General features: G+C 37.7%; 3 protein-coding genes across 6 annotated transcripts; 2 read left to right on the top strand and 1 right to left on the bottom strand.

Annotated features, from left to right (window-relative positions):
- The first annotated feature begins 331 nt into the window (after positions 1-331).
- LOC306865894 (cyclic AMP-dependent transcription factor ATF-4-like) lies at positions 332-3,937 on the top strand. 2 transcript variants are annotated; one of them, XM_079410720.1, is made up of 3 exons: positions 332-577; positions 1,353-1,751; positions 1,857-3,937. In XM_079410720.1, the coding sequence occupies exons 2-3, from the start codon at positions 1,451-1,453 to the stop codon at positions 2,831-2,833; spliced, it is 1,278 nt and encodes a 425-aa protein (XP_079266846.1). In that variant the 5' UTR covers positions 332-577; positions 1,353-1,450; the 3' UTR covers positions 2,834-3,937. The 2 variants fall into 2 exon arrangements, with proteins under 2 accessions (XP_079266846.1, XP_079266845.1); XM_079410719.1 differs by lacking the exon at positions 332-577 and having other exon boundaries at positions 1,307-1,751; positions 1,857-3,278.
- On the bottom strand, positions 3,561-8,696 carry LOC306865879 (GTPase IMAP family member 8-like). Of its 2 annotated transcripts, none has more exons than XM_079410702.1 (4): positions 8,265-8,632; positions 6,933-7,634; positions 4,874-5,455; positions 3,561-4,751 (listed from the first exon to the last, which is right to left on the bottom strand). In XM_079410702.1, the coding sequence occupies exons 1-4, from the start codon at positions 8,293-8,295 to the stop codon at positions 4,699-4,701; spliced, it is 1,368 nt and encodes a 455-aa protein (XP_079266828.1). In that variant the 5' UTR covers positions 8,296-8,632; the 3' UTR covers positions 3,561-4,698. The 2 variants fall into 2 exon arrangements, with proteins under 2 accessions (XP_079266828.1, XP_079266827.1); XM_079410701.1 differs by having other exon boundaries at positions 3,639-4,751; positions 6,933-7,637; positions 8,265-8,696.
- Positions 8,697-9,868: 1,172 nt separating this feature from the next.
- On the top strand, positions 9,869-22,441 carry LOC306860697 (adenylosuccinate lyase-like). 2 transcript variants are annotated; one of them, XM_079402525.1, is made up of 15 exons: positions 9,869-9,948; positions 10,134-10,159; positions 12,720-12,980; positions 15,383-15,586; positions 15,850-15,894; positions 16,510-16,589; positions 17,716-17,887; positions 18,650-18,696; positions 18,857-18,947; positions 19,502-19,571; positions 19,661-19,808; positions 19,919-20,009; positions 21,141-21,230; positions 21,412-21,588; positions 22,145-22,441. In XM_079402525.1, exons 3-15 carry the CDS (start codon positions 12,834-12,836, stop codon positions 22,229-22,231), a joined length of 1,449 nt encoding a protein of 482 aa, XP_079258651.1. In that variant the 5' UTR covers positions 9,869-9,948; positions 10,134-10,159; positions 12,720-12,833; the 3' UTR covers positions 22,232-22,441. The 2 variants fall into 2 exon arrangements, with proteins under 2 accessions (XP_079258651.1, XP_079258652.1); XM_079402526.1 differs by having other exon boundaries at positions 9,896-9,948; positions 12,723-12,980.
- Positions 22,442-22,544: the final 103 nt, after the last annotated feature.

The following is a 22,544-nucleotide window of genomic DNA, read 5'->3' as shown; positions in this document are numbered from 1 at the left end:
ACACTACATACGGGGAATGTGGACAACCTTCCCTAAAATGACTCATGCTCTGCTTTCATGTTTGTTTTTTGATAGACTTTGTGCTCACGACACATTTGTTTGTCACTCTATCGACTGATAGACAAATATAATGTTGATATCTAGTTATATTCTCTGTTTATATTCTTTACAACACCGTGTCGAATAACAATATCATTCGTTTTCAACATTTAACATAATCAGAAAGTCTCCTAATCACAAAATATATGTGAATAGATATGAAAAGTTGTAATGGTTTCATAATGAATGATACAAATGGAGTAAACGATGGGTCTATATTGTGTCTGCGGGCAGTAACACAGAGTCACGCGCTCTGGCGGAAGGATATGTCTGAGCGGCGCTGCGGCCCTATATTAACTCCAGCTCGACCTCTTCAGCCGCAGATCGCGTCTTCTCACAAATCTCCTTTATTTGTTGATAACCGAGCTCTTGTGCTCTTCGCCGAAATGGCCGTGTGACCTGCAGCCTGTAGACAGCGCGCAAACTCCTCAGTGCATCAACATAGTGCACTGGTTCAGTACATTTATTACAAAATGGCGTAAGTATACCTTTAATTGTGTTTATCTCACGGTGTCATGTTGTTTACAGCCGGCGAGGAGGAAGTGTACCATTAAATGTATCAACATTATAACCATACACGTGTTTTAGGCTACTTCTTACGTGTATATTGGGGATTTTAAAATGTTAATAGATATAGATAAAGGTTTCGTGCCATATGTCTGCTGGACAGCGACAACATCAATCGACGGATTTGAGTCATTTCTGTTTTAAAATGTACCGTAATGTCTCTCTTGTCTATAGGGGATCAATTTCTAATAAGCCTGGTAATGTTGTAGTGCAGTTAACACGAGTTGAGACGGTTTATTTGACTCTTCTTTGTCGCCGCGTGCTGTTTATAAAATGGCGCGCGTTCCTGAAATGGGAGCGGCGAGTCCTGAAATGGCGGTGTCTTTTTCGACTTTCATTCAACAATAGCACACCGCAGTGTTTGTTCACAGAAAAATACATTTGTTTCATTTTAGTATCTTATTAAAACCAATGAGCTTTTTTTGTGCCTCTGGTGAATTGGAGTCGAGCGTTTATAAATAGAACCTAGTCTGCTGACTGAGAGATTAAAGAGTCACGTGTTAGATGCCCATATATGGGTAGGAGTGAAGGGTGTGGGCCGATGATGTCATTGTGCGTCAGGAATAACTAATGAGGCTTTATTTTTCCTTGCATAAAAGCTTTCATATTTGATTGTTTACATTTACGATTTAAATTTGCATTTATTGTTATGTAAGAGATTAACTACTTTTCATCTGTTTTTGCAGGTCCCTTGCGGCAACTCTGACCTTTGCTGTACCCGACAGCACGACATTATTCGAATTCTCAGTAGAAGACTCTCTGATTCCACTTGAAATAGACAGCCATGTCTTTGATGAGCTCACGGTTTGGCCTGGACGATATGGAGGTCCTTCTTTGGGACCCATCATCACCGATGGCTGACCCTCTGGGGTCCTTCCTAGATAAAGATGAGGAGGTTCTTCCTCTCGGCGACGCTGAATCGCCCCTATCATCTTTCTCTTCCTCACCACTTCCCTCTCTCTCCCCACCCTGCACTCCTCCCTCCCGTCATAGGGGGGAGAAGGCTGGGCTCAATCAGCTGTCCCTGCCTTGGTTCTCCTCAGATGAGCTGTGCCTAGATAATGGTGGCGCAGACAGCAGTAATGGTAAGGTGTAGCAATGTGTTCAGAATATACCTACAGTGCTGTTGTTTCAACATTTATAGTTTAAGCAGTCAGTCATTTAACATGATTTTTTTTTTTTTTTCCCAGAGCATTCATTCAGTGAAATGGATTGGATGACAGAGCGAATTGATCTGAGTGGGTTCGATCTGGAGTCTTTGATTGACTCCTGTGATTCAGAGGATTCACCCAGTTCTCCTGAAGAACTCATTGCTTCTCTGGAGTCACAGATAGACCTGGACTCCCAGCCTGTAGTTTCTGCCAATACCCCTTCACCCTCTCCCCCAGTGCATGTCCCTGAAATCGTTCAACTTTCCAACTTTTCATTCACTTTGAATACTCCAGTTTCTACTCCATTAATTTCCTCAATACCCTGTGACGCGTCAGATCCCTCATCTGTAGTCACTGAGCCCCAGGCTGAGCTCGAGATAAAATCTGAACCGGCTTCCCCAATTCCATCACCTTCCATCCTTCCACCCGAGTCCCCTACTGACACCCTTGAGCTTGGTTGCGAGGTGGACATAGCTGAAGTTCAGAGTCCAGCCCCCATTGAGATGCGGGTACCCAAAATTGTCCTGTCCCTCTCCCCAACCCGCATCGTTCTTGTACTTCCTCCTAAAGAGGAGGTTAATGTGATCGCCACCCATCCAGGCGAGGTGGTTGTGGATAATTACCCAAGTCCAGCCTCCCCCGTCCCTCAAACCCCCGCCTCTCCCCAGTCTCGATCTTGCAGGGTGAAGTCATACCCTACACCTGATTCTAAACCCACCCAAAACCAGCAATCAGAGTCGCCTTCCCTCACAGGAAGAGTGAAGTCAGCCAGTGGCTCAAAGGTTGTAGTTGAGAAGAAGCTAAAGAAAATGGAGCAGAACAAGACTGCGGCGACCCGCTATCGAGAGAAGAAGCGTGCAGAGCAGAAAATCCTCCAGTCAGAGTGTGCAGCTCTGGAGGAGAGGAACCAGGAGCTGGCAGAAAAAGCAGAATCGCTCACTAAAGAGATTCAGTATCTGAAAGAGCTAATGGATGAAGTCAAGAGGGCAAGAGGGAGCAGGAATATGAAGTCGTAGAAAGAAATGGACACAAGAGGCTTGAAGTCGAGCGAAATGGACGGTTTCAGCGTAGCCTAAAGTGCAGAATATAGGGATGTTGGTCCTAAAAGAAAGTATTTCTTGAAGGGTTGCATAAATGACTCTTTTGATTCTTCCCCAGTGACTTAGTAGAAACAGCTTCCTTTTTAGCATGTCAGCTATCGGTAAAGCCTGATATACGGTCTATATTTTTTCATGTGTATCTCAATGTATGCACAGTATTTTATATAGCAGTGCATTGTGTATTGTTGATTGTCTTGCCATTTCCTAATTGAAATTGTGCTGTATAAATGCTCAATATTTAAACTTTCCTTCTGTCTTTATTCATAAAAATGGTATGGTGTGCACTTATTTGATTTATATATTGACCTTCTATGGGCCTTTCACTGCTTATCAACTAACTTGAATGTTATTTGTGTAATAAACATTTAAAAATATACTTGTGTGCATTTCATGTGTCCTTTCATGATGAAACCAGAGCAGAAATTAGGTTTTGTTGTTCATAAAATTGTTTTAGACCGCTATTCACTATTTCTATAGGTAGGTCATAAGATATGGATTTTTGAGGATTTAGAATAAAGTTTAAAAATGAGTAAATATGTTTAGTCCAAGGCAATTTCCACTGTACTTGTAACATAAATCGGTGTTTATGACAAAGGACAACTGTCCATTGGCTGGCAGAAAATAGATGGGGGGTTTTGGTTTTAAGAATTTAATTTCAATGTTTTTACACAAATTGAGATTTCAAATTTGACATAAAAGCACCACTCACTATGGCAATTTTACTGTAAAATTGTTCTTTATTAATATGAAAATATGAAGTGAAAAGCGTACTAAAGCTAAACTCTTAAGTCAAACCAGTTGAACATCACTTTTGAGGCCGAAATGTTTGCCCAAGCACTTGGGAATTTATAGCGTATTATCATACTGTGCCAAAAATGTGCAGACATAATTATGCAATAGCAACAGCCATGCCCTGAACGCTCAACACTCAATTGTTAACTGTTTAGGTAGAATACAATGCTGACATCACAGTCATAAGTATGATATGTCCTCCTTATTAGTTACAAATCATAAATTCACAACAAAAATAAACCCTGAATGTTCTTAAGGTGCTCAATTGCACATTCAGTCTGAACAGTTGTATACTCGAGAATCCAGCCCTATTTCAGGTGCACATACTAGACTTTATGATAATACAGTACATTCAAACTACATGTTAGTAAGTAACTACAATTACCAAATTCATAAAATACTGTTTTACTAAATACTATTTGACACTGTTTCAATGTGCATGAAAAGCTAGCAGGTTCTGTAAATACTGTACAATATTGGACTTAAGAGTCCTGCCATACCACATAGAAATGGATGGAATCATTTTGGCCATTTCGTCTGTTTGGTGCCACCATGCGTTTTACTAGACAATAATCATTGAAACCAATGCATGCATTTGGCAAGTTTAAAATTTTGAGTACAGAGAATTACTGTTATCTGCTCTCAGTTATTACTGTTATTTGTAGCTCACAGGTTCAACAAAAATATTATGTTACTAAGTGCTATGTGCGTCTAGTTGAATGTCCAGTGACGAATTCATAAGCAGCCAGAAATGTAGTTTGCATTTCTGTATGTATGAATGTCAACATAAGTAGAACATAATGACCATGCAGTTAAAAAGCAGTGGAATGTCCAGTTCAATTTCAGTTTGCATTCTGTCAACTCAATATATGACATATATAAACAGTGTAAATGGCTTTATGGGTAATAAACGATTGGATTAATACTGCTTGTTTTGGGATCGAAAAGGTCAATAACTTGTACATTCCCATTTGCACTTTATATCGCCTTCACTGCAGAATGCATCTTCCACTCGTTTCCTCCTCGTCTAATTCTTGGTTCACTGTAGAACAAGGATGCAATGATTAGGTTTAAATACACATGAAAAATATTCACATGAACAAATTAATATGTAAGGTGATGTGCAAGCCATTACTATGAAGGTGTGGGATCTAAAACACTTACATTTGACTGGTAAGAAAGGTTTCTGTCCATTCTCTGCTACCATCTCCTCTATTTTCCGCAAGAGTTCAGTAACCTGTGACTTGTCCTTGTTGGCTTTGGTACAGTCCAGCACATGGTAACAGTTCCAGCAATGCTGCATCAGTTTCAGCAGCTCGCCTCCGTCCCGCTGGATGTGATCCTCAATTGATGTACCATACAGCCAGTCGCCACATGAAAACAGCACCAGCGTGTGCTGACACGCCTCCTCACCAAACATTTCCAAGTGGCTCTTAAGGGCCTGTCTCTTTTTGGGAGTGAGGGTGGAGACCACGGGGATGACCAATAAGAGCGCATGTGGGCCAGGATGGAGAAGCCCTGCCCCCAGTTTGATTTCTCTTCGTATGTTGCTTGGTGTGCGCTGGACAGAGAACCAATCCCAACCTGGCGTGTCGACAACCGTGAGGCGCCGACCAGCTACCAGTGCTTGACGGCGGACAGACACCTCAGTGGGGCATCCTGATTCAAACACACGACAGCCCAGTAGAAGATTACCTGCAGAGCTCTTGCCTGCACCACGCCAGCCTACTAACAGCACTCGTAACTCTGTTAAAACAGAAAAGGTTGCAAATAAGAATCTTCACATGATCTTAATGCATTTACATAGTCTACCCTGTTAGGTTTACGCTGGTTAGGTTTTGAAGCAAGGATGCTGGTTTGAGCTGGTCATGAGCTGGTTTAAGCTGGTCATGTGCTGGTCCTGAGCAACTAGCTCCAGCTCAGGACCAGCTATCTTAGGACCAGCAAATGAGTGTAAAGGCCCATTCACACCAAGGACGATAACTATAAAGGAGTGATGTTCGGTTCTTGAACGAATCATTCTTTTGAGCCGGTTATCAGGAAGTAACCGGTCGATCTGGCTCACAAATTGAACTGAATCGAAATTTAGTTCCGGTTTGATGACGCAGGACGCACAGCCATAGTAGCACGTCCAACTCAAAAAGAACCAAATGAGCCAGTTCAACCAACTGTCAAAGTTTGAGAGTCACAGCTATAACGATAAAGGCACAGAAAAACAATATAGTTGGAATCCCTTTCAGAATGATCTTTTACAGCTGATGAATGATACAAACATTGACACCCAATCAGAATCCATCCTGCTGTAACAAGCTCCAGAATTGAAAGCAGCAGACGAGTGTGCACTTAGAGTAAACAGACGATATCGTCCACTGGTTTGATCAGGGTTGGGGCTAAACCAGGGGTGGGGAACGTTGATCCTGGAGGGCCGGTGTCCCTGCAGAGTTTAGCTCCAACCCTAATCAAATACCTGAACCAGCTAATCAAAGTCTTCAGGATGCAGTTAGTTTTTTTTTTTCAGGGTTGGAGTTAAACTCTGGAGTGGCCCTCCAGGATCAACGTTCTCCACCCCTGAGCTAAACTCTGTAGCTCATTGGCCCTCCAGGGCAAGATTTGAGGAACTCTGGTCTAAAGCCCGAGACACACTGCATAATTTTTAAAAAAAGATTGGTATTGTGAAACAATCGTGGTGATTTCTGTGATTGTGGCTCCTAATCTGTGGTCCTATGTCATACGAGACAGGTTCAAAGACGGATGTTGTTATGGTCTTGCGACCAAAGATAGCCTACGATATTTTTCTGACAGTGTCAGAAGTTCAGCATGATCATCGCACAGTGTGTTTGCTGCCACGACCCACGTTTACTGACCAGCCAATAAAAATGCGACATGAAATCAATGCGATGTGGCGCAAAAACATAAAACTTTTGCCACTTCCACTTTTTTCAGCCCACATTAAAAACTCCAACTGCCAAAGTATGATTCATAATGCTCTTTTTGTTTACCACAAGCACCTGCTGATGACGTTTAATTCTTCTATAGTAACGTGCGATGTAGTGTATGTTGCACATGCATGTTGTAGTTTATAAGAGCCATGTTGCACAGTGTGGTTTGCAGTGATCTTAAAGGGTTGTTAAAATTGTGCAGTGTGTAGAAGGCTTAAGGGGGCATTCTGCAATGCTACCACCAAACCAAAGGAAAAAAGAGAATGAAATAGACAGGAACTCACCTCTTGGTGGAGATCTAAACATTGCTGCTGTTCTCTCCACTTCTGTACCTCTATCCTCTTCTTTTTCATCGTCAGTCTCTTCATCCCCAAATCCAAGGCTTGGCCACACCATTTCAAAGAACCAGCCTTGATTCTCCTGCACCATCTCCTCCACTTTCTGCAAAAGCTCTGCAACCTGAGCACTCTTGTCCGAGAGGGTGTTATCCAAGGCATGGTACCTACAGCCACACCTCTCCACCAGCCTCTGCAGTGCTGCCCCGCCATCCACAATAAATTCCTCCACACCCATGTCCTGTGGCAATTGGTCTGCACAGGTGAACAAAACCATTGTGTGCCTCCATATCCCCGCTCCCAATGCCCTAACTCGGGCCCAGAGACCTTGCCAGTGGTGGTCGGTGAATGGGACTCCAATGGGAACCACCAGCAGCAGGGCATGAGGACCAGGAGAACATCTATCAACAATGGACTGCTGATTCTCTGCTGAGTCCGTCTTGTCAGTTGTGTCTTCGGTTTCCAGCTTCCATCCAGGGGTGTCAACAATCAGTAGTCGCCAGGTGAGTATGTCTACCCAGTGTAGTTGGTCTGTTTGGGAGTCGTCGGGAGGGTTTTTCTCCTGGCTCAATATGGTATTCAGTGTTGAGGTCTTACCGGAGCCCTGGAAACCCAACAACAGGAGGCGCCGGATGGATAGAGAAGAGCCCTCTGCTTTTGAGAAATAGAGATGAAAGAGAAAATGATATAGCGAAACTATTTGAAGTTCAGTCTATGCGGAGTACATCCACAACACCCTGAGCATCCCTGGAGCATTTACAACTACATCCTGGTAACCTGCTGATCAGGTTTATATACTACAGTGATGATTCCATATAAACTGAAAACTGGTACATGTAGTCTTGAACTACAGTCCTATGATTGCAAAATAACATCTATATCTGATGGGTAAGAAAGGATCCTGTTCATTCTCTGCTATACCATATCCTCTATTTTCTGCAAGAGTTCAGACATTTATGCCCTGTCTGTGTTAGCTTTGGTACAGTCCAGCATATGGTATGAGTTCCAGCAATGCTGCATTACACCTAACGAGCTGATTCTAATGCTGATCCAGGAGCAGAATGAATGACATTTGTGTGGGCTTCTGCTTTTGTATGATGGCAAACTGGTCTAGATAAAGCCAAGACTTTCTAGTGTGCATTAGAAAGCCCCTGAGACACAGGAAGCGCATGTAATGCAGAAGGGAAGTGAGTCAGCTGTGTGTGTAGGTGGGATTTGAAAGTGAACGACTCTCCGGCATACTAGTGAGATGAATTGAAGTTAAGGTTTAATGTCACTTACCAGCATTTAAATTAGAAGAGACTGTAGCCATCTTGTGTCTAGCTGGTGCGCTGTCTCCTTGTCTCGCTCTCTTTCTCTCCCTTTCGCTCTCGCTCTTGCGGTGTAGTCTCAGCAGCCAGTTGCCTGTGCTCAAAACATGTCCTTCTCCCCCCTCATCTCCCTCCTACTCTCTTTCCCTATCTCAAAAAAAAAAAAAAACAGATTTTTTTTATTATTATACAACACCCTTGCAACCTTTCGCTCTGCTTCCTTTTCACTCTCTTTCTTTCATGAAATGATACATTCAGGGACAAACAGCAGGAGGGAGCTGGGAGAAAGAAGCAAGTAGAGAGAAGAGGCTGTAGGGAGGAGTGAGTGAAAAAATATGTGGCTTGTGATTGTAATCTTATGAGAGCTAGTGGGCTGAGTTTGACAATTATACCGTAAGCAGCCACCCACAAGTCTTGGGTAGTAATACATAGTCATTTTTGGGGTGGAGCAAAGGTTGTCATTAGACCAATGAAAACATGGAAGTATCAAATTTAGCCCCGCCCACCTGATTCTGCAGTCTCACCTAAACCCAGCAGCACTGAAACACAAGAGCAAGGGACACCAAAGCAAAGAAAAAATCCCTCTAAAACTATAGTGTCATAAATTAAATCAGAAGAAGCATTCTTATATTATACAGCAGTCTGGGGAGTACAAATAAGATAAATAAAGGACTATTTATATAATTAAACAATTGTTTTAAAAAACAGAATACATAAAAACAATTAAACAAATAAAATTACACAAATTTGAAATGCTTTACAAGTTGCAAAGTCTGTGTTTTACTATTTGAAAGGGATTCAATTATGATCTAAAAGCAACTCTTGTTTTGTTAATATAAAATTTAGCTAAAAATGATTAGAACATTGAAAACGCTGCACTGTTGTAGAACATTGAATCTGTTAGATTACTTGGGATGATATAAACTCTTAGAATAAAATATCAGAGGATGGCTCTAAACAAAGGAGACTTTGAGAAAACCTCTTTAAATTAACATAAGCCCCTTTAACACAGTAATACCAGTAAATTGCCGTAAAATTACCGGAACGACTTTACCGGTAAATTAAAAAATGCGCTGTTCACACAGGCAACGACATTCCGTCTTTTTTCCGGAAAAGCACCATTCACACATCCATTCCAAAATACTGGTAAATTCCGTGACATCATTAACCTCCAATGGCTGCGCTTGTATTTGTAAACATGGAGGGTATGCAGTCAGTCTTTTTGTTGATGATTTCATTTTTGTTTCAAACTTTTGCATTCATGCAGCTGCTTTTGTCCCAGAGACATCGTAATAGATGACTACAAACCAGTGTTTAATTTGAACATTTCGAGGTCCCGGAACAAAGCGGGGTGATGGATACGGCATGTGATTAGAGGAGGGAGAGGTAACGCAGCATTCAGCCGATCACATGAGATGGGTATAAACGGAGGTCGGAGCCAGCCGCAGGTGGGCGGGACTTAAGCTGCAAGTGGGCTGTACAAACCAACAGAAGATTTTGATTGGTTTGCTTAATGTGTGGGTTGTACACATTAAGTAACTCCGAACTCTATCGGTTCATGCTCCTGGTGGCGGTAGTGTGCAAATCTTTTTGCGATCCGTCAAATAAACGAAGAAGATGACTTTCAGCGGTGGGACGGTGGATGAGTAGAAGAGGTAAGCGTGATGTACTTTTTTTTGTTTTGTTTTGTAAAAAGTATTACAAGCTGTGAAAAGTGCATTTTCTTGGTGGCTTTTGTACAACGTTTTCTTAGTACCACACACAGCTTACACTCTGTAATGTGCCTGACTGACAATATCTTTGTTTATTTTTCTACATGCAACAAAATGACTCTCCCAAGTTATGGATACCGAAGACCATAAGCAGGTAATGTAATTACATGGCATTGTAATTCTGGTAACACTTTCTATAAAGCCCATATTTATAATACATTATAAGGGTATTTTTAAGGCATTATAATGAATGCATAATACATTATTTAAAACAACAACAACAACCTTATATGTTATATCATCTTGTGAATATAAGAACAGTTTTAAATGATTAGTTTAGTATTATAATATTTACTTATTAGTGGTGATAGCTTTTAAGAGTATGATGATTTATAACACACAGTGAACACGTTGCATCATCTTAAGTTACAATGGATTATATTTCTCATAGTTATAATGTATTATAAGTCTCATATCTTGACACCTTTCTTATGCTACTTTACTTAAAGCCATCAATGACCACTTAGGTATAGTAATAATAATACTATTTTTTTTCTCTCAAAAAGCCATAAGATCAGATATCAGATCAGATTGCTTTGAACTATTTCTATTTTAATATCAGTTTGATTATTTTGATTTTAGACAGCTGTTTAGTAACTGTGCAACTACATGTCAACTAGCAGTCATTGGAGTATAGTAGTATGTTGTCTGCTAAATATATGCTAACACTTTATTTTGATGCTTCCCCAACAGACAAACTGACTATATAAGCAACTTTATGAGTCCGTCAACATTCTACCAACCCTAACTTTAACCTAAACCTACTAATACTAGTTGACATGAGAGTTGCAAAGTTGCATAGAGTCAATAGACAAAGGGGACATCAAAATAAAATGTAACCTAACATATACACATTGATTTTTATTTTTTTTTTCTGTTAAAATTATTAACTAGCTCACATAAAAATTAATATTAGCCTCACAGGGAACAAATAACACTTCACACCTGACCACTTACAAGATGTACTGTAGTAAGATACTGTGCAGATCTTAAATAATGTCAAGATATATAGTCCATTATCAGTGTAAAAGTAGATTTAATACGGTGTTCATTGTGTTATAAATAATTATAATCTTAAACGTTATATGTACAAATGTGTAAGCATTATAATGTATTCACATTGACAATATAACATATTATAAGGTTGTTTATAGTGCATTATGCATTCATTATAATGCCTTAAGAATACCCTTATAATGTATTATAAATATGGGCTTCATAGAAAGTGTTACCGTAATTTATTTGTTTTACATTTTGGACTGCACTGATTTATAAAGTGTAAATGTCTTAAACGTTTGTTAATAGATAGCTGTTTTTATACAGTCTATGATAGATACACTGTAAAAAGTGAACAGTTGGATCAACTTTAAAAACTTTTTTTTAAATACTTCAATTGGTAACACCTAAAAAAAGGCTTGTTTTTTTTTCAACTTAACTTATTACAAATAAAGGTAATAAATTAAGTTTAATTTTTTTTATTAGATGTTACCAATTGAAGTATTTTTTTTAAGTTGATCCAACTGTTCGCTTTTTACAGTGTAATTTTCTAAATAATAAGGTACATTTTCAAAAGTATTAGAACGCATCTCCTAACCTCCTAATCCACAATGTAATATATTTAAAACATAGTTTAAATAACCTTTTTTTAATTTAATACTAATAATAATCAATAATCAGTTTTGTGTACATTAATGGTGAATAAACTAGCATTTTATCTAGTGGTTTTTAAAAGGAATACTTCATATAAAAATAGTAATAAAGACTAATTTTCTTGGCCTAATGTCGTCAGACTCGTCACTTAAAATTTCTGGACACCATTAACTTGCATAGCATAGACCTACAGAGCTGAGAAATTATTCTTGAAATGTTTGTACATGTTCAACAAGAGAATAAAGTCATGCATATCATGGATGGCATGGGGAGAATGGCAATTTACTGGTAATGTTACAACTTCTCGTACCGATAAATTGCCAGAACGAATTTACCGGTATTTCTGAAAAGGTCCTGTTCACACATGATCTCTTTACGGCAATTTACCGGTAATTTTCCGGAAAACTCTGTATGTGTGAAAGGGCTTATAGAGTCTTGTTAGAGATGCTAAACATATTTAATGAAATGGAATACAAACATTTTCTGTTAATATCCTTATGCATAAAGCATTTATTTCTCTTATTTATCTGTATGTTATCTTGCTTATTGATCACTTTTTCAAATAAATTAAAAACCTAAAAGCAGAAACACTAGATGGCGTCAAATGATTAATCGCATCCAAAATAAAAGATGCAGAAGAGAAGTGATTATATCAAGATTAAGACTTGGACATACTGGTTTAAAATCAACTCTGTTTTTAATGGGAAAATGCATATCAGAAAAGTGTGATGACTGTAATGTAATCTAAATCATAAAGCATAACACAGGTTGATGTGATGCATGTTTATAGAGGAGACTGTAGAACATGTTTTGAAGAAATGTAAGGCATATAAAAAAGAAAGGAGGATTCTTAAGGAATAATTACAAGCAGTAGGGTGCCATGAATTCACTATAACCCGTTTATTAAATGATGGTCCAAATTCAAGAAAACAAATAAATGCAGTCATGAGAGTGGGTTATATAATAGGATATAGGCGTATTTACTTCATTCTCCTCACACTCAGTAGGTGGCGGCATGCACCTTCAAAGTTGGTTTGGAACCCGCCATAAAACCAAAAGAGGAATAGAGAGCAAGTAGTAGTTCCTCTCTGGCTGGTAGTCACTGACCCGCTGCTGGAATGGAGGGATCCGGGGAAGAGTTCATGAAATACCGCTCACCGCTGGTGTCCCGGTACGCCAGCAAAGAGATGGCCTACAACTTCAGCGACAGGAAAAAATTCACCACATGGAGGAGACTGTGGCTTTACCTCGCTAAAGCCGAAAAGGTCAGTTTATTTACTTTGGGATTATTTCTATAGGTTATAATGATGGCTCCGTGACTCTCTGAGTGCCGAGTGCGACTCTGTCTGAAGTTTTTGACCTTGAGTGAGTGGAAGTCTCAAGTTGCCAGCTCTCTCAGTCTAAAAATAGCGGAAAAGGGTGGACGTGATCTGAGCTGCAATATTTAATGTTTCACAAGTGGACCAGACAAAAAGTACTGAGGTGGTAAGTGACCATACATTGATGGTATTACGTGGTAGTAGTACTTTTAAACAATAGAAGCCCAATAGAAACCATCACAGAAATTCCAATGGTTTTCATTAAAATACTATTATGAACCATTAGCTTTTTCAAGTAAAAACATTACAAAATTCCTTTTTGTAGTGTGTTTTGGGCATTTTTCCAATAGGATTCAACATCCCACCAATAGCATCCATCACATACCAGTAGACACCATTATAGTTTCCATTAAAACCAATACAATTCCCATTATAACCATTAAATCCATTACATTTTCTATTGTGTTTTGGGCAGGGATCTATTGTTTTTTTTCAGCAGGGCTGTATGTGCCATGCTGTAAGGTTTTTCCAAGAATACCATGGCACTACTATTGTGGTTGCACTTGATTTTACAGTACTTACAGTGTACTTATCCAAAAGTACTGGTAATATAAGGTAACTACATGGGGTAGGGGTAGGTTTATGACTGCTAGTTGACACGTAGTTGCAAAGTTACTTACTGTTAGTAGAATGGCTAAAGTGGACTATCGAAATAAAGTGTTACCTAAAGTGTACATGAACAGAAACAATAGCACCTGGTACTCTTTGGAAGTGGTGCAATATTATATGGTTGCTATAATTATGAATGGTTGCTATAGTTATGCACAATGGTATTTTGTACATGATCGTCCAGTGTACTTCTATTCATGGCTTTACTATGGAATAAGTCCAAAAAGAAACAATGTTACCATAGCAAAGTGTCTAAAACTACAGCAGTATGATTATTTGCGCTGTTGTATTTTTGTATGTAGTAGGTTTATTTTGCATATGCATTTTTATATTTACACCTATAAACTTGGTGTCAATATGTCTTGTGTATGTAGCTCTGTATGTGTCAGGCTAAATGTCACTGGATTTCTCAAACCTTAAGTTTCTAGTAAGCCATTTAGAAGATAATGTTGGGACTCGTATTAGAAGAAAACCCTCAGATTCAGATAACAGATATTCAGTTGCTGAGACTAACAATAGATTTGATTAGAAGACTTGATTAGAAATGGATATCATTGACTGTAGAGCTGTGAAATTTAATGGTTTAGCTGACATGGGTCATATTGATTGTTTGTTTGATTTGTGTAAAGAAAGCAAGAACTAAGATTGTGTGACCACCCAGTAATCCATCAAGCTCCAAATAAAGGGCACAGTCTGACTAGCGCTTAATTGAACACAGTCTTGCGGTCACATGGTGGTCATTCTCTGACCTGTGGAGACAGACGGGAGTCTGTTCGCTGCTCGTATGATCATGCTCTGGAAATGAAGTTACGCTACACAACTTTACTGATGTAGTCCTTGGGACACACCGAGGCACAAACAGCACTAGACGGAGCCCTGGGAAAGAGTGTGTGCATTTCCAAAATAACTAATGTATATGTCAGGGTAACAGGAGAGTGGCTCTTGAGAGTTGACCTTTACCCTCTCTCTGTCTGTGTATTGCTAAAGATGAAGCGACTGTGCTTATTTCAGTTTACTGTCTGTAACGCATTCTGTAATTTTGCACTGATATTCCAAATGTGGCCAATGATAAGAGATTAATTACTTTTAGTGCTGTCAAACGATTAATCGCATCCAAAATAAATGTTTTTTTTTCATATAGTACATGTGTGCATACTGTGTATATTTATTATGGATACATAAATACACAACCATGCATGTATATATTTTAGAAAAAAAATGCATTTATATATTTAGATATAAATTATATGAATATAAATATATACATGTAAATATTTTCAAAATATATACATGCATGTATGTGTGTGTGTGTGTATTTATATATAATAAATATACAGTACACACAGATATATTATGTACATTATATATTTTTTTATTAATCGCGGTTAATTGCTTGACAGCACTAATTACTTTACAATTTATTTTTTATATAACTTTTTTTTTATAAAACAAATCCTAAAAAATAAGATTATACAAATTATATTTAGCAGTCTTATTAAATTGCATTTCTAAGGATTAACTTTAAGTGAGTGTTAGATGGTGTTAAAGGTAATGTAAGTTTAATAGAAATGAAAATTCATAATTAAGTACTGATGATACTGAAAAGCACTTTTGCTGCTTGCGAGCGTTTCATAGCAGCTTCAGTGCATCTCTTTACCGCTCTAATATCTTCTCTGCAGGGATTGGGTCTCCCCATAACTGATGCCCAGGTGAGCGAGATGGAGTCTCACTTGGAGGACATTGATTTCGTCATGGCTGCGGAGGAGGAGAGGAAGTTGAGGCATGACGTCATGGCTCACGTGCACACCTTCGCTCACTGCTGTCCCACCGCTGCTTCCATCATCCACTTGGGCGCCACTTCCTGTTATGTGGGAGACAATACGGTGAGGCCAAAATATTACTGTGTCATTATCTGTTACTTTGGTTACTATTGATCGGACTCCATGGATTTCTTTCTTGGACTCCTGGAATTTTTTGAGCCGAATGGTTATGGAGGGAACATGAATTAAATCCATTTTCAGCTCAGAAAATTCCATATATATATATATATATATATATAATATATATTAGCCACCATTAAAAATCACAATTTTATTTTAAAATGTTGAAAATTGCCTTCCTAAATGCGTGTGTGTTTTATCTGTAGGATCTGATAATGCTGCGTGATGGATTTGATATCCTGCTACCCAAGGTAACCTGATACTTTCTGATATTTACCATTTCAGTCAAAACAACTGATGCTTATGAAGGTGCTTAGAAGTGCCATGTAAAAATAAAACACGTTTTACTGCACAGTATGAATTCAGAAAAATTGTATTAAATAAGTTAATCATATTTTTAGTTTTGACGCATAAATAGATGTGTGTGAAAGTGTCTTAAATGTATTTTTTTATTTAATTTATGTTCAAAAATGTAGGTAAATGTAACATTGAATATTAAATCACTTTTCAAGTGGACAAATATGTTTAAAATATAAAATTCTTCAAGTTTAAAATTTTAATTAAATTCAATAATAAAACAATACACTAATCTTTAGACCTTTTAAATGCAAGTTTTACGTTTAAAAAATGTTGTGACCAGTTAGTTAATCCAAATAAAAGAACACTAATAATAGTCCTCCACCAGTGTTTTTTGTTGTTGTTGTATTATTTATATACAATTATAGTTTTTTAGTATTTAGATTTTTTTAAATACTTTTTCATTTTTATTTTTATCAATATTACTATTTAGGTTCAGTTATTTTTATTTCAGTTTTAGTTCCATTGTATTTATTTTATTTCCAGCGCATCCACTCTCTTTCTTATAGCTGGCTCGTGTCATAGACAGGCTGGCGAACTTTGCAGAGAAAAACGCTGACCTGCCGACTTTAGGCTTCACCCATTATCAGTGAGTAAATTCAGATTTCAGTGCATGCACCAGACCTGACAAATAAACAGTTAGATATACAGTGGGGATCGACCTTATCCACCTTTTCACACTGAGGATGATTGAGGGACTCAAACACAACAATTAAAAAAGGTTCAAACATTCACTGATGCTCCTGAAGGAAACACGATGCATTAAGAGCCGGGGGTGAAAACTTTTTGAATTTGAAGATCAAGGTAAATTGTACTTCATTTGTCTTCCAGGAAACATGCAAGTATCTTCTGTCGCGTCAGAAGGGCAGTACTAAATGGAAAAATATGATATTTCAACAAAATAAGAAAAATTTGGACATCTTCATCCTGTTCAAAAGTTTTCACCCCCCGGCTCTTAATGCATCGTGTTTCCTTCTGGAGCATCAGTGAATGTTTGAACCTTTTTTAATTGTTGTGTTTGAGTCCCTCAATCATCCTCAGTGTGAAAAGGTGGATCTCAAAATCATACAGTTACTGCTGGAAAGGGTTAAAATATGCAAAAGATGCTGGAAAACTGAAGATTCTGCAGGACCTGGAGGATTTTTCTGAAGAACAGTGCTCAGTTTAACTGTTCAGAACAAACAAGGGACTCATGAACAACCATCACAAAACAAAAAAACAGTCGTGGATCATCCAGGTAACCACACACAGTATTAAGAACCAAGGGTTCCCAAACTTTTGAATGTGGTTATTTTAATAATTTCAGCTATTTGTTTGTCTTGTGGACTATATGTAAACATCTTTTATGGAAAATATCTTACTCAGGACAGTACTAAATAAAAAATAACATGCATTTTGTATGATCTCTCTTATTTTGGTAAAATTATCCACATTTTCACAGATTCTGCAAGGGGTTCCCAAACTTTCGCATGCCACTGTAATAGCATGCTTAGAGTTTGCATGTAAAATGAACTTTTCTTCCTCCTTGTCTTCTATTCTTGTCATCTCTGACACATCCCACTCACCCTTCAACACTGACTAATTTTGTAACCTACATAACATTATTCTCCATGCTAATTTTTTCTATTCTTTCTAACTTTTTTTCATTTAAAACAACAACATTAGGCTGGTTTTGGGTTTTATTGTCCCTCTCCTCGTTCCCATCTTTTTCTCAGACCAGCTCAGCTGACTACAGTCGGGAAGCGTGCTTGTCTGTGGCTGCAGGATCTGGTCATGGACATGCGTAATCTTCAGCGTGCAAGAGAGGACCTGCGCTTCCGGGGCGTCAAAGGAACCACAGGCACTCAGGCCAGCTTCCTGCAGCTCTTCCAGGGGGATCATGAGAAGGTGAATGCAGCTGCATCAAAGTTTTATACCTCAACACTGGCTTACTTCATACCTAGAGTGTACTTTGTCTCCAACGTATATACTGTATACACTACCATTCCAAAGTTTGTGGTCCATACATTTTTGAAATATATATTTAAAGTAAGTTAATACCTTTATTCAGCATTAAACCTATATTGCATTAAATTGATTAAAAGTGACAGTAAACACTTTTATACTGTTACAAAAAAATAAAAATCTTTCAAATGAATACTGTTTATTTGATTTTTTAATTTATTTTTAAAAATCAGGATTTCCACAAAAATATTAAAAAGTGGAAAATTGAATAGTAAAGCAGTTTTCAGTATTGATATAAATAAGAAATGCTTAAGAAATGTGACACTGAAGTAAGGGCTGAGGAAAATTCAGCTTTGCCATCACAGCAATAAATTACATTTTACAATGGATTCAAATAGAAACCCGTTTAAATTTTAATATGACTTCATGTTACTGTTTTTACTGTTTTTTTTTTTTTTTGGTTCAAATACATGCAGCCATGATGAGTATATAAGAGTGTTCTTTCATATGTATTAAAAAAAATACTGACCAATTTTGTTCTAATGAATTCATTTTTTTACGTTAAAATTAGTAAAAAGTCAAATTAAACTCTTATTGCTATTGTTACCCCAGAACATCAGCATTGATTGTGTTTGGGTTTTATGTAGCTTTAAAACTTATGGAATGTGCTTTATTTATTTATTTTTTGACTGTTTTCTCTATTAGGTGGAAGAGTTGGATGATAAGGTCACTGAAATGGCTGGTTTTAAAAAGTACGCTCTTGTTATTTCCTGTCTGCATTCATTGTTTAATAAGTGCTTCAAATAGCTTCTAAATGCTTCATGTTATTCAATAGTGTGTCGTTAGCTAGAATCTTACATTGCATATGACTTTATGTGCACATGGTTAATCAGTTTCTCCTTAATTTTTTAGATCATACCTGGTGACGGGTCAGACGTACAGTCGTAAGGTGGATATCGACTCACTCTGTGTGCTGGCCAGCCTTGGAGCCACTGTACACAAGGTCAGACACAAATGTGACCCTGGACCATAAAAGTCTTAAGACCAGTCTTAAGTCGCTGGGGTATATTTGTAGCAATAGACAAAAATACATTGTGTGGGTCAAAATAATCAATTTTCTTTTTATGCCAAAAATCATTAGGATATTAAGTAAAGATCATGTTCCATAAAGATATTTTGTAAATTTCCAACCGTTAACTTAATATTTGATTTGTAATATGCATTGCTAAGAACTTCATTTGCACAGCTTTAAAGGTGATTTTCTCAATATTTACATTTTTTTGCACCCTCAGACTCCAGATTTTCAAATAGTTGTATCTCGGCCAAATATTGTCCGATCCTATTAAACCATACATCAATGGAAAGCTTATTTATTAGCTTTCAAATGATGTATAAATCTCAATTTCGAAAAATTGACCCTTATGACTGGTTTTGTGGTCCTTTATGCATTGATTAAATGAGCTGCTGTAAAAGTCTACAGTGATCATCACAGAACAGCAACAAACATCAGTTGATTTAATTGGAACATCCTCCTTTTCTCAATCAATTTTGCTGTAGATTTGCACTGATATCCGTCTGTTGGCGAATCTGAAGGAAATCGAGGAGCCGTTTGAGAAAGAGCAGATTGGTGAGTTTGTATGCGAGACGGAGAATTTGTATAATGACTGATATAATAAATCAGCCCCTTAGATCTGTCCTGTTGTCCTCTGTCTGCAGGTTCCAGTGCCATGCCGTACAAGAGAAACCCCATGCGTGCGGAGCGCTGCTGCAGTCTGGCTCGTCACCTGATGGCGCTGGTGTCAGACCCCCTGCAGACAGCAGCAGTGCAGTGGCTGGAAAGGACCCTGGACGACAGCGCTAACAGGCACTGTTACGATATCTGTGGTCTGACCATGTGATGTGGCGCAATGCACTGTTTTGACTCTGTGAGATGTAACTTTAGGCCCCCTCTATTTTCTTTTTGTGTGCATTCAGGAGGATCTCATTGCCCGAGTCCTTCCTCACAGCAGACATCATCCTCAGCACTCTGCAGAACATCACTGAAGGACTGGTGGTGTATCCTAAGGTGTGTGTATATGTGGCTGTCTCAGCAGAAAAACGTTTGTATTGGGGCAATTATTAGTGTATTTTAATCAAATGAACTACATGATTACTTGGTCAAATTAATCATAATTAACTGCATACACAACTGTTTCCTCTCTTTTGGTCATCAAGACTGCATTATTTGATCAAAATACAGCAAAAACAGTCATATTGTGAAACATTAAATTGTAATAAAGTAAGCGTTTTCTATTTTGCCATTTTAAAATGTAATTTACTTTTGTGATGCTAGAGTTGAATTTTCAGCATCATTACTGTAGTCTTCATTGTCACATGGTCCTTCAGAAATCACTCTATAATATGATAAATGCACAAGAAACATTTTTATTGTTGTTGAAAACAGTTGTGCTGCTAAATATGTGACCCTGGAGCACAAAAGCAGTCTTAAGTCGCTGGGGTATATTTGTAGCAATAGCCAAAAATACATTGTATGGGTTAAAATTATAGATTTTTCTTTTATGCCATAAATCATTAGAACATTAAGTAAAGATCATGTTCCATGAATATATTTTGTAAATTTCCTACCGTAAATATATCAAAACTTAATTGTTTATTAGTAATATGCATTGCTAAGAACATAATTTGGACAAATTTAAAGGTGATTTTCTCAATATTTAGATTTTTTTGCACCCTCAGACTCCAGATTTTTTTTTGATTCATTCCAGATTCATTTTTGGAAAATGTACCCTTATGACTGGTTGTGTGGTCCAGGGTCACATATGATTATGGAAACTGCAATGCATTTTAACATTCTTTGAATATAAAGTTCAAAAGAACAACATTTATTTGAAATGCAATCTTTTGAAACAGTATAAATGCCTTTGCTGTCACTTTTGATCCAATTAGGACATTCAAAAACTTTACATTAGACAATTTATTAAATATATTTTTTATTCAATCATTTTTATTTATAGGCACCTTTCATGACAATCAAGGTCACCTTACAAATCTCCCTATAGCATCAATGTAACAACAGCAAACAAGGCAAACTACAAAATACAATAAAACTTAAGAACAAGTAATTTTATATTACTTTCATCAATCACATTAAATTGACAGCACTGCTTATTTTACTTTTTTTTCTCTCTTTTTGTAGGTGATTGAGAGACATATCCGCCATGAGCTGCCCTTCATGGCGACTGAAAACATCATCATGGCCATGGTGAAGGCTGGAGGAAACAGACAGGTGATTAATGAATCAGAAAAATCTTGTCTTGTAATTCAATTTTGCTTTGGCAAATCAACCCATGATTGCACTGTAAATAGTTCTCTGTAAGCACAGTAGATGTTGCAGACTTTCATGCAGGAAATGAACTGATGTTTAATGCTGACCGACTGATTTTTGTCTGTACTGAAAACACACTCAGGACTGCCATGAGAAGATTCGGGTGCTATCCCAGCAAGCTGCAGCTGTAGTCAAACAGGAAGGGGGGGATAATGACCTGCTGGCTCGGGTTCGGGCTGATCCATATTTCACTCCCATACTCGGACAGCTGGATGACTTACTGGACCCCAAAACCTTCATCGGCCGAGCCCCACAACAGGTGAACACCTATACATCATTCCACTGCTGTGCTATAGGGCTGTCAAAAAAAATAAATAAATCGGAATTTCAAATATTCATCGAATTTCGATGTCTCGAGACTTTATGGCAGTTTTTCTGCATCCCACTGCATCTCATGTTTTTAAAAGAAAAAAGTAGGCTACTCTTTGTGATTGGTTTTTGGTCCTTAGTATTAAACTATACATATTTACATGGTACTGGTGGTTTCGAATTGTTTAAGCAATGTAATTAATTATATATGGTTTATAAACATTATTTTAAATATGCACTTTTTTCAAAGATAGTCTTGTTTTTTTATTGCTTTGAAGAAACGTGCATTAGTACAGTAATATTTTACTCGCTGCGCACTCTTGTGGCCTCAAATTATGCCTTTTAGATTCGAATATAATTTGAATATTGATAATATTTTGGTACAAAATTCGAATTGTTTTTCAGCCAATATGACAGCCCTACTGTGCTACTAATGTTTATCACATATTTGATGTTTTTATGAATGATGTGAGCTGTGACACCGTTCCACTTTCTCTGTGTCTCAGGTCACAAGGTTTTTGTCTGAGGAGGTCAGGCCTGTTCTAGAGCCATACGAGAGTAAAATGGATGTCAAGATTGAACTAGAGCTCTGAAACAAACACATACGTGACACATCAGAACAGTATTACAATAAACAAGGTGTTCAGTCTTTTGTGTGGTCTTTTATGTGGCATATTGACATAATTCTCTTAAGTCAGATGTATGGTCATTTTAAAATGTAAACCTTAATGTGTAAAAAAGGCACATTTTGACATTTACTGCTCTGGTATTGTTATAAGTTGATCTTTCACACACACCTATCTAAAAATGAAAAAAAATAAAATAATTTAATTCAACTATGTAGAGGAACTTTTTTGAATATGGGTGTATTGAATTTGCTAAATATGTCTGATTTAAGTGTATTAT

Source organism: Barbus barbus (genome assembly GCF_936440315.1).
Source record: "Barbus barbus genome assembly, chromosome: 4".
Taxonomy (NCBI): domain Eukaryota; kingdom Metazoa; phylum Chordata; class Actinopteri; order Cypriniformes; family Cyprinidae; genus Barbus; species Barbus barbus.
Note: the sequence above shows the minus strand (reverse complement) of the source record. Positions and strands in the feature narration are given on the sequence as shown.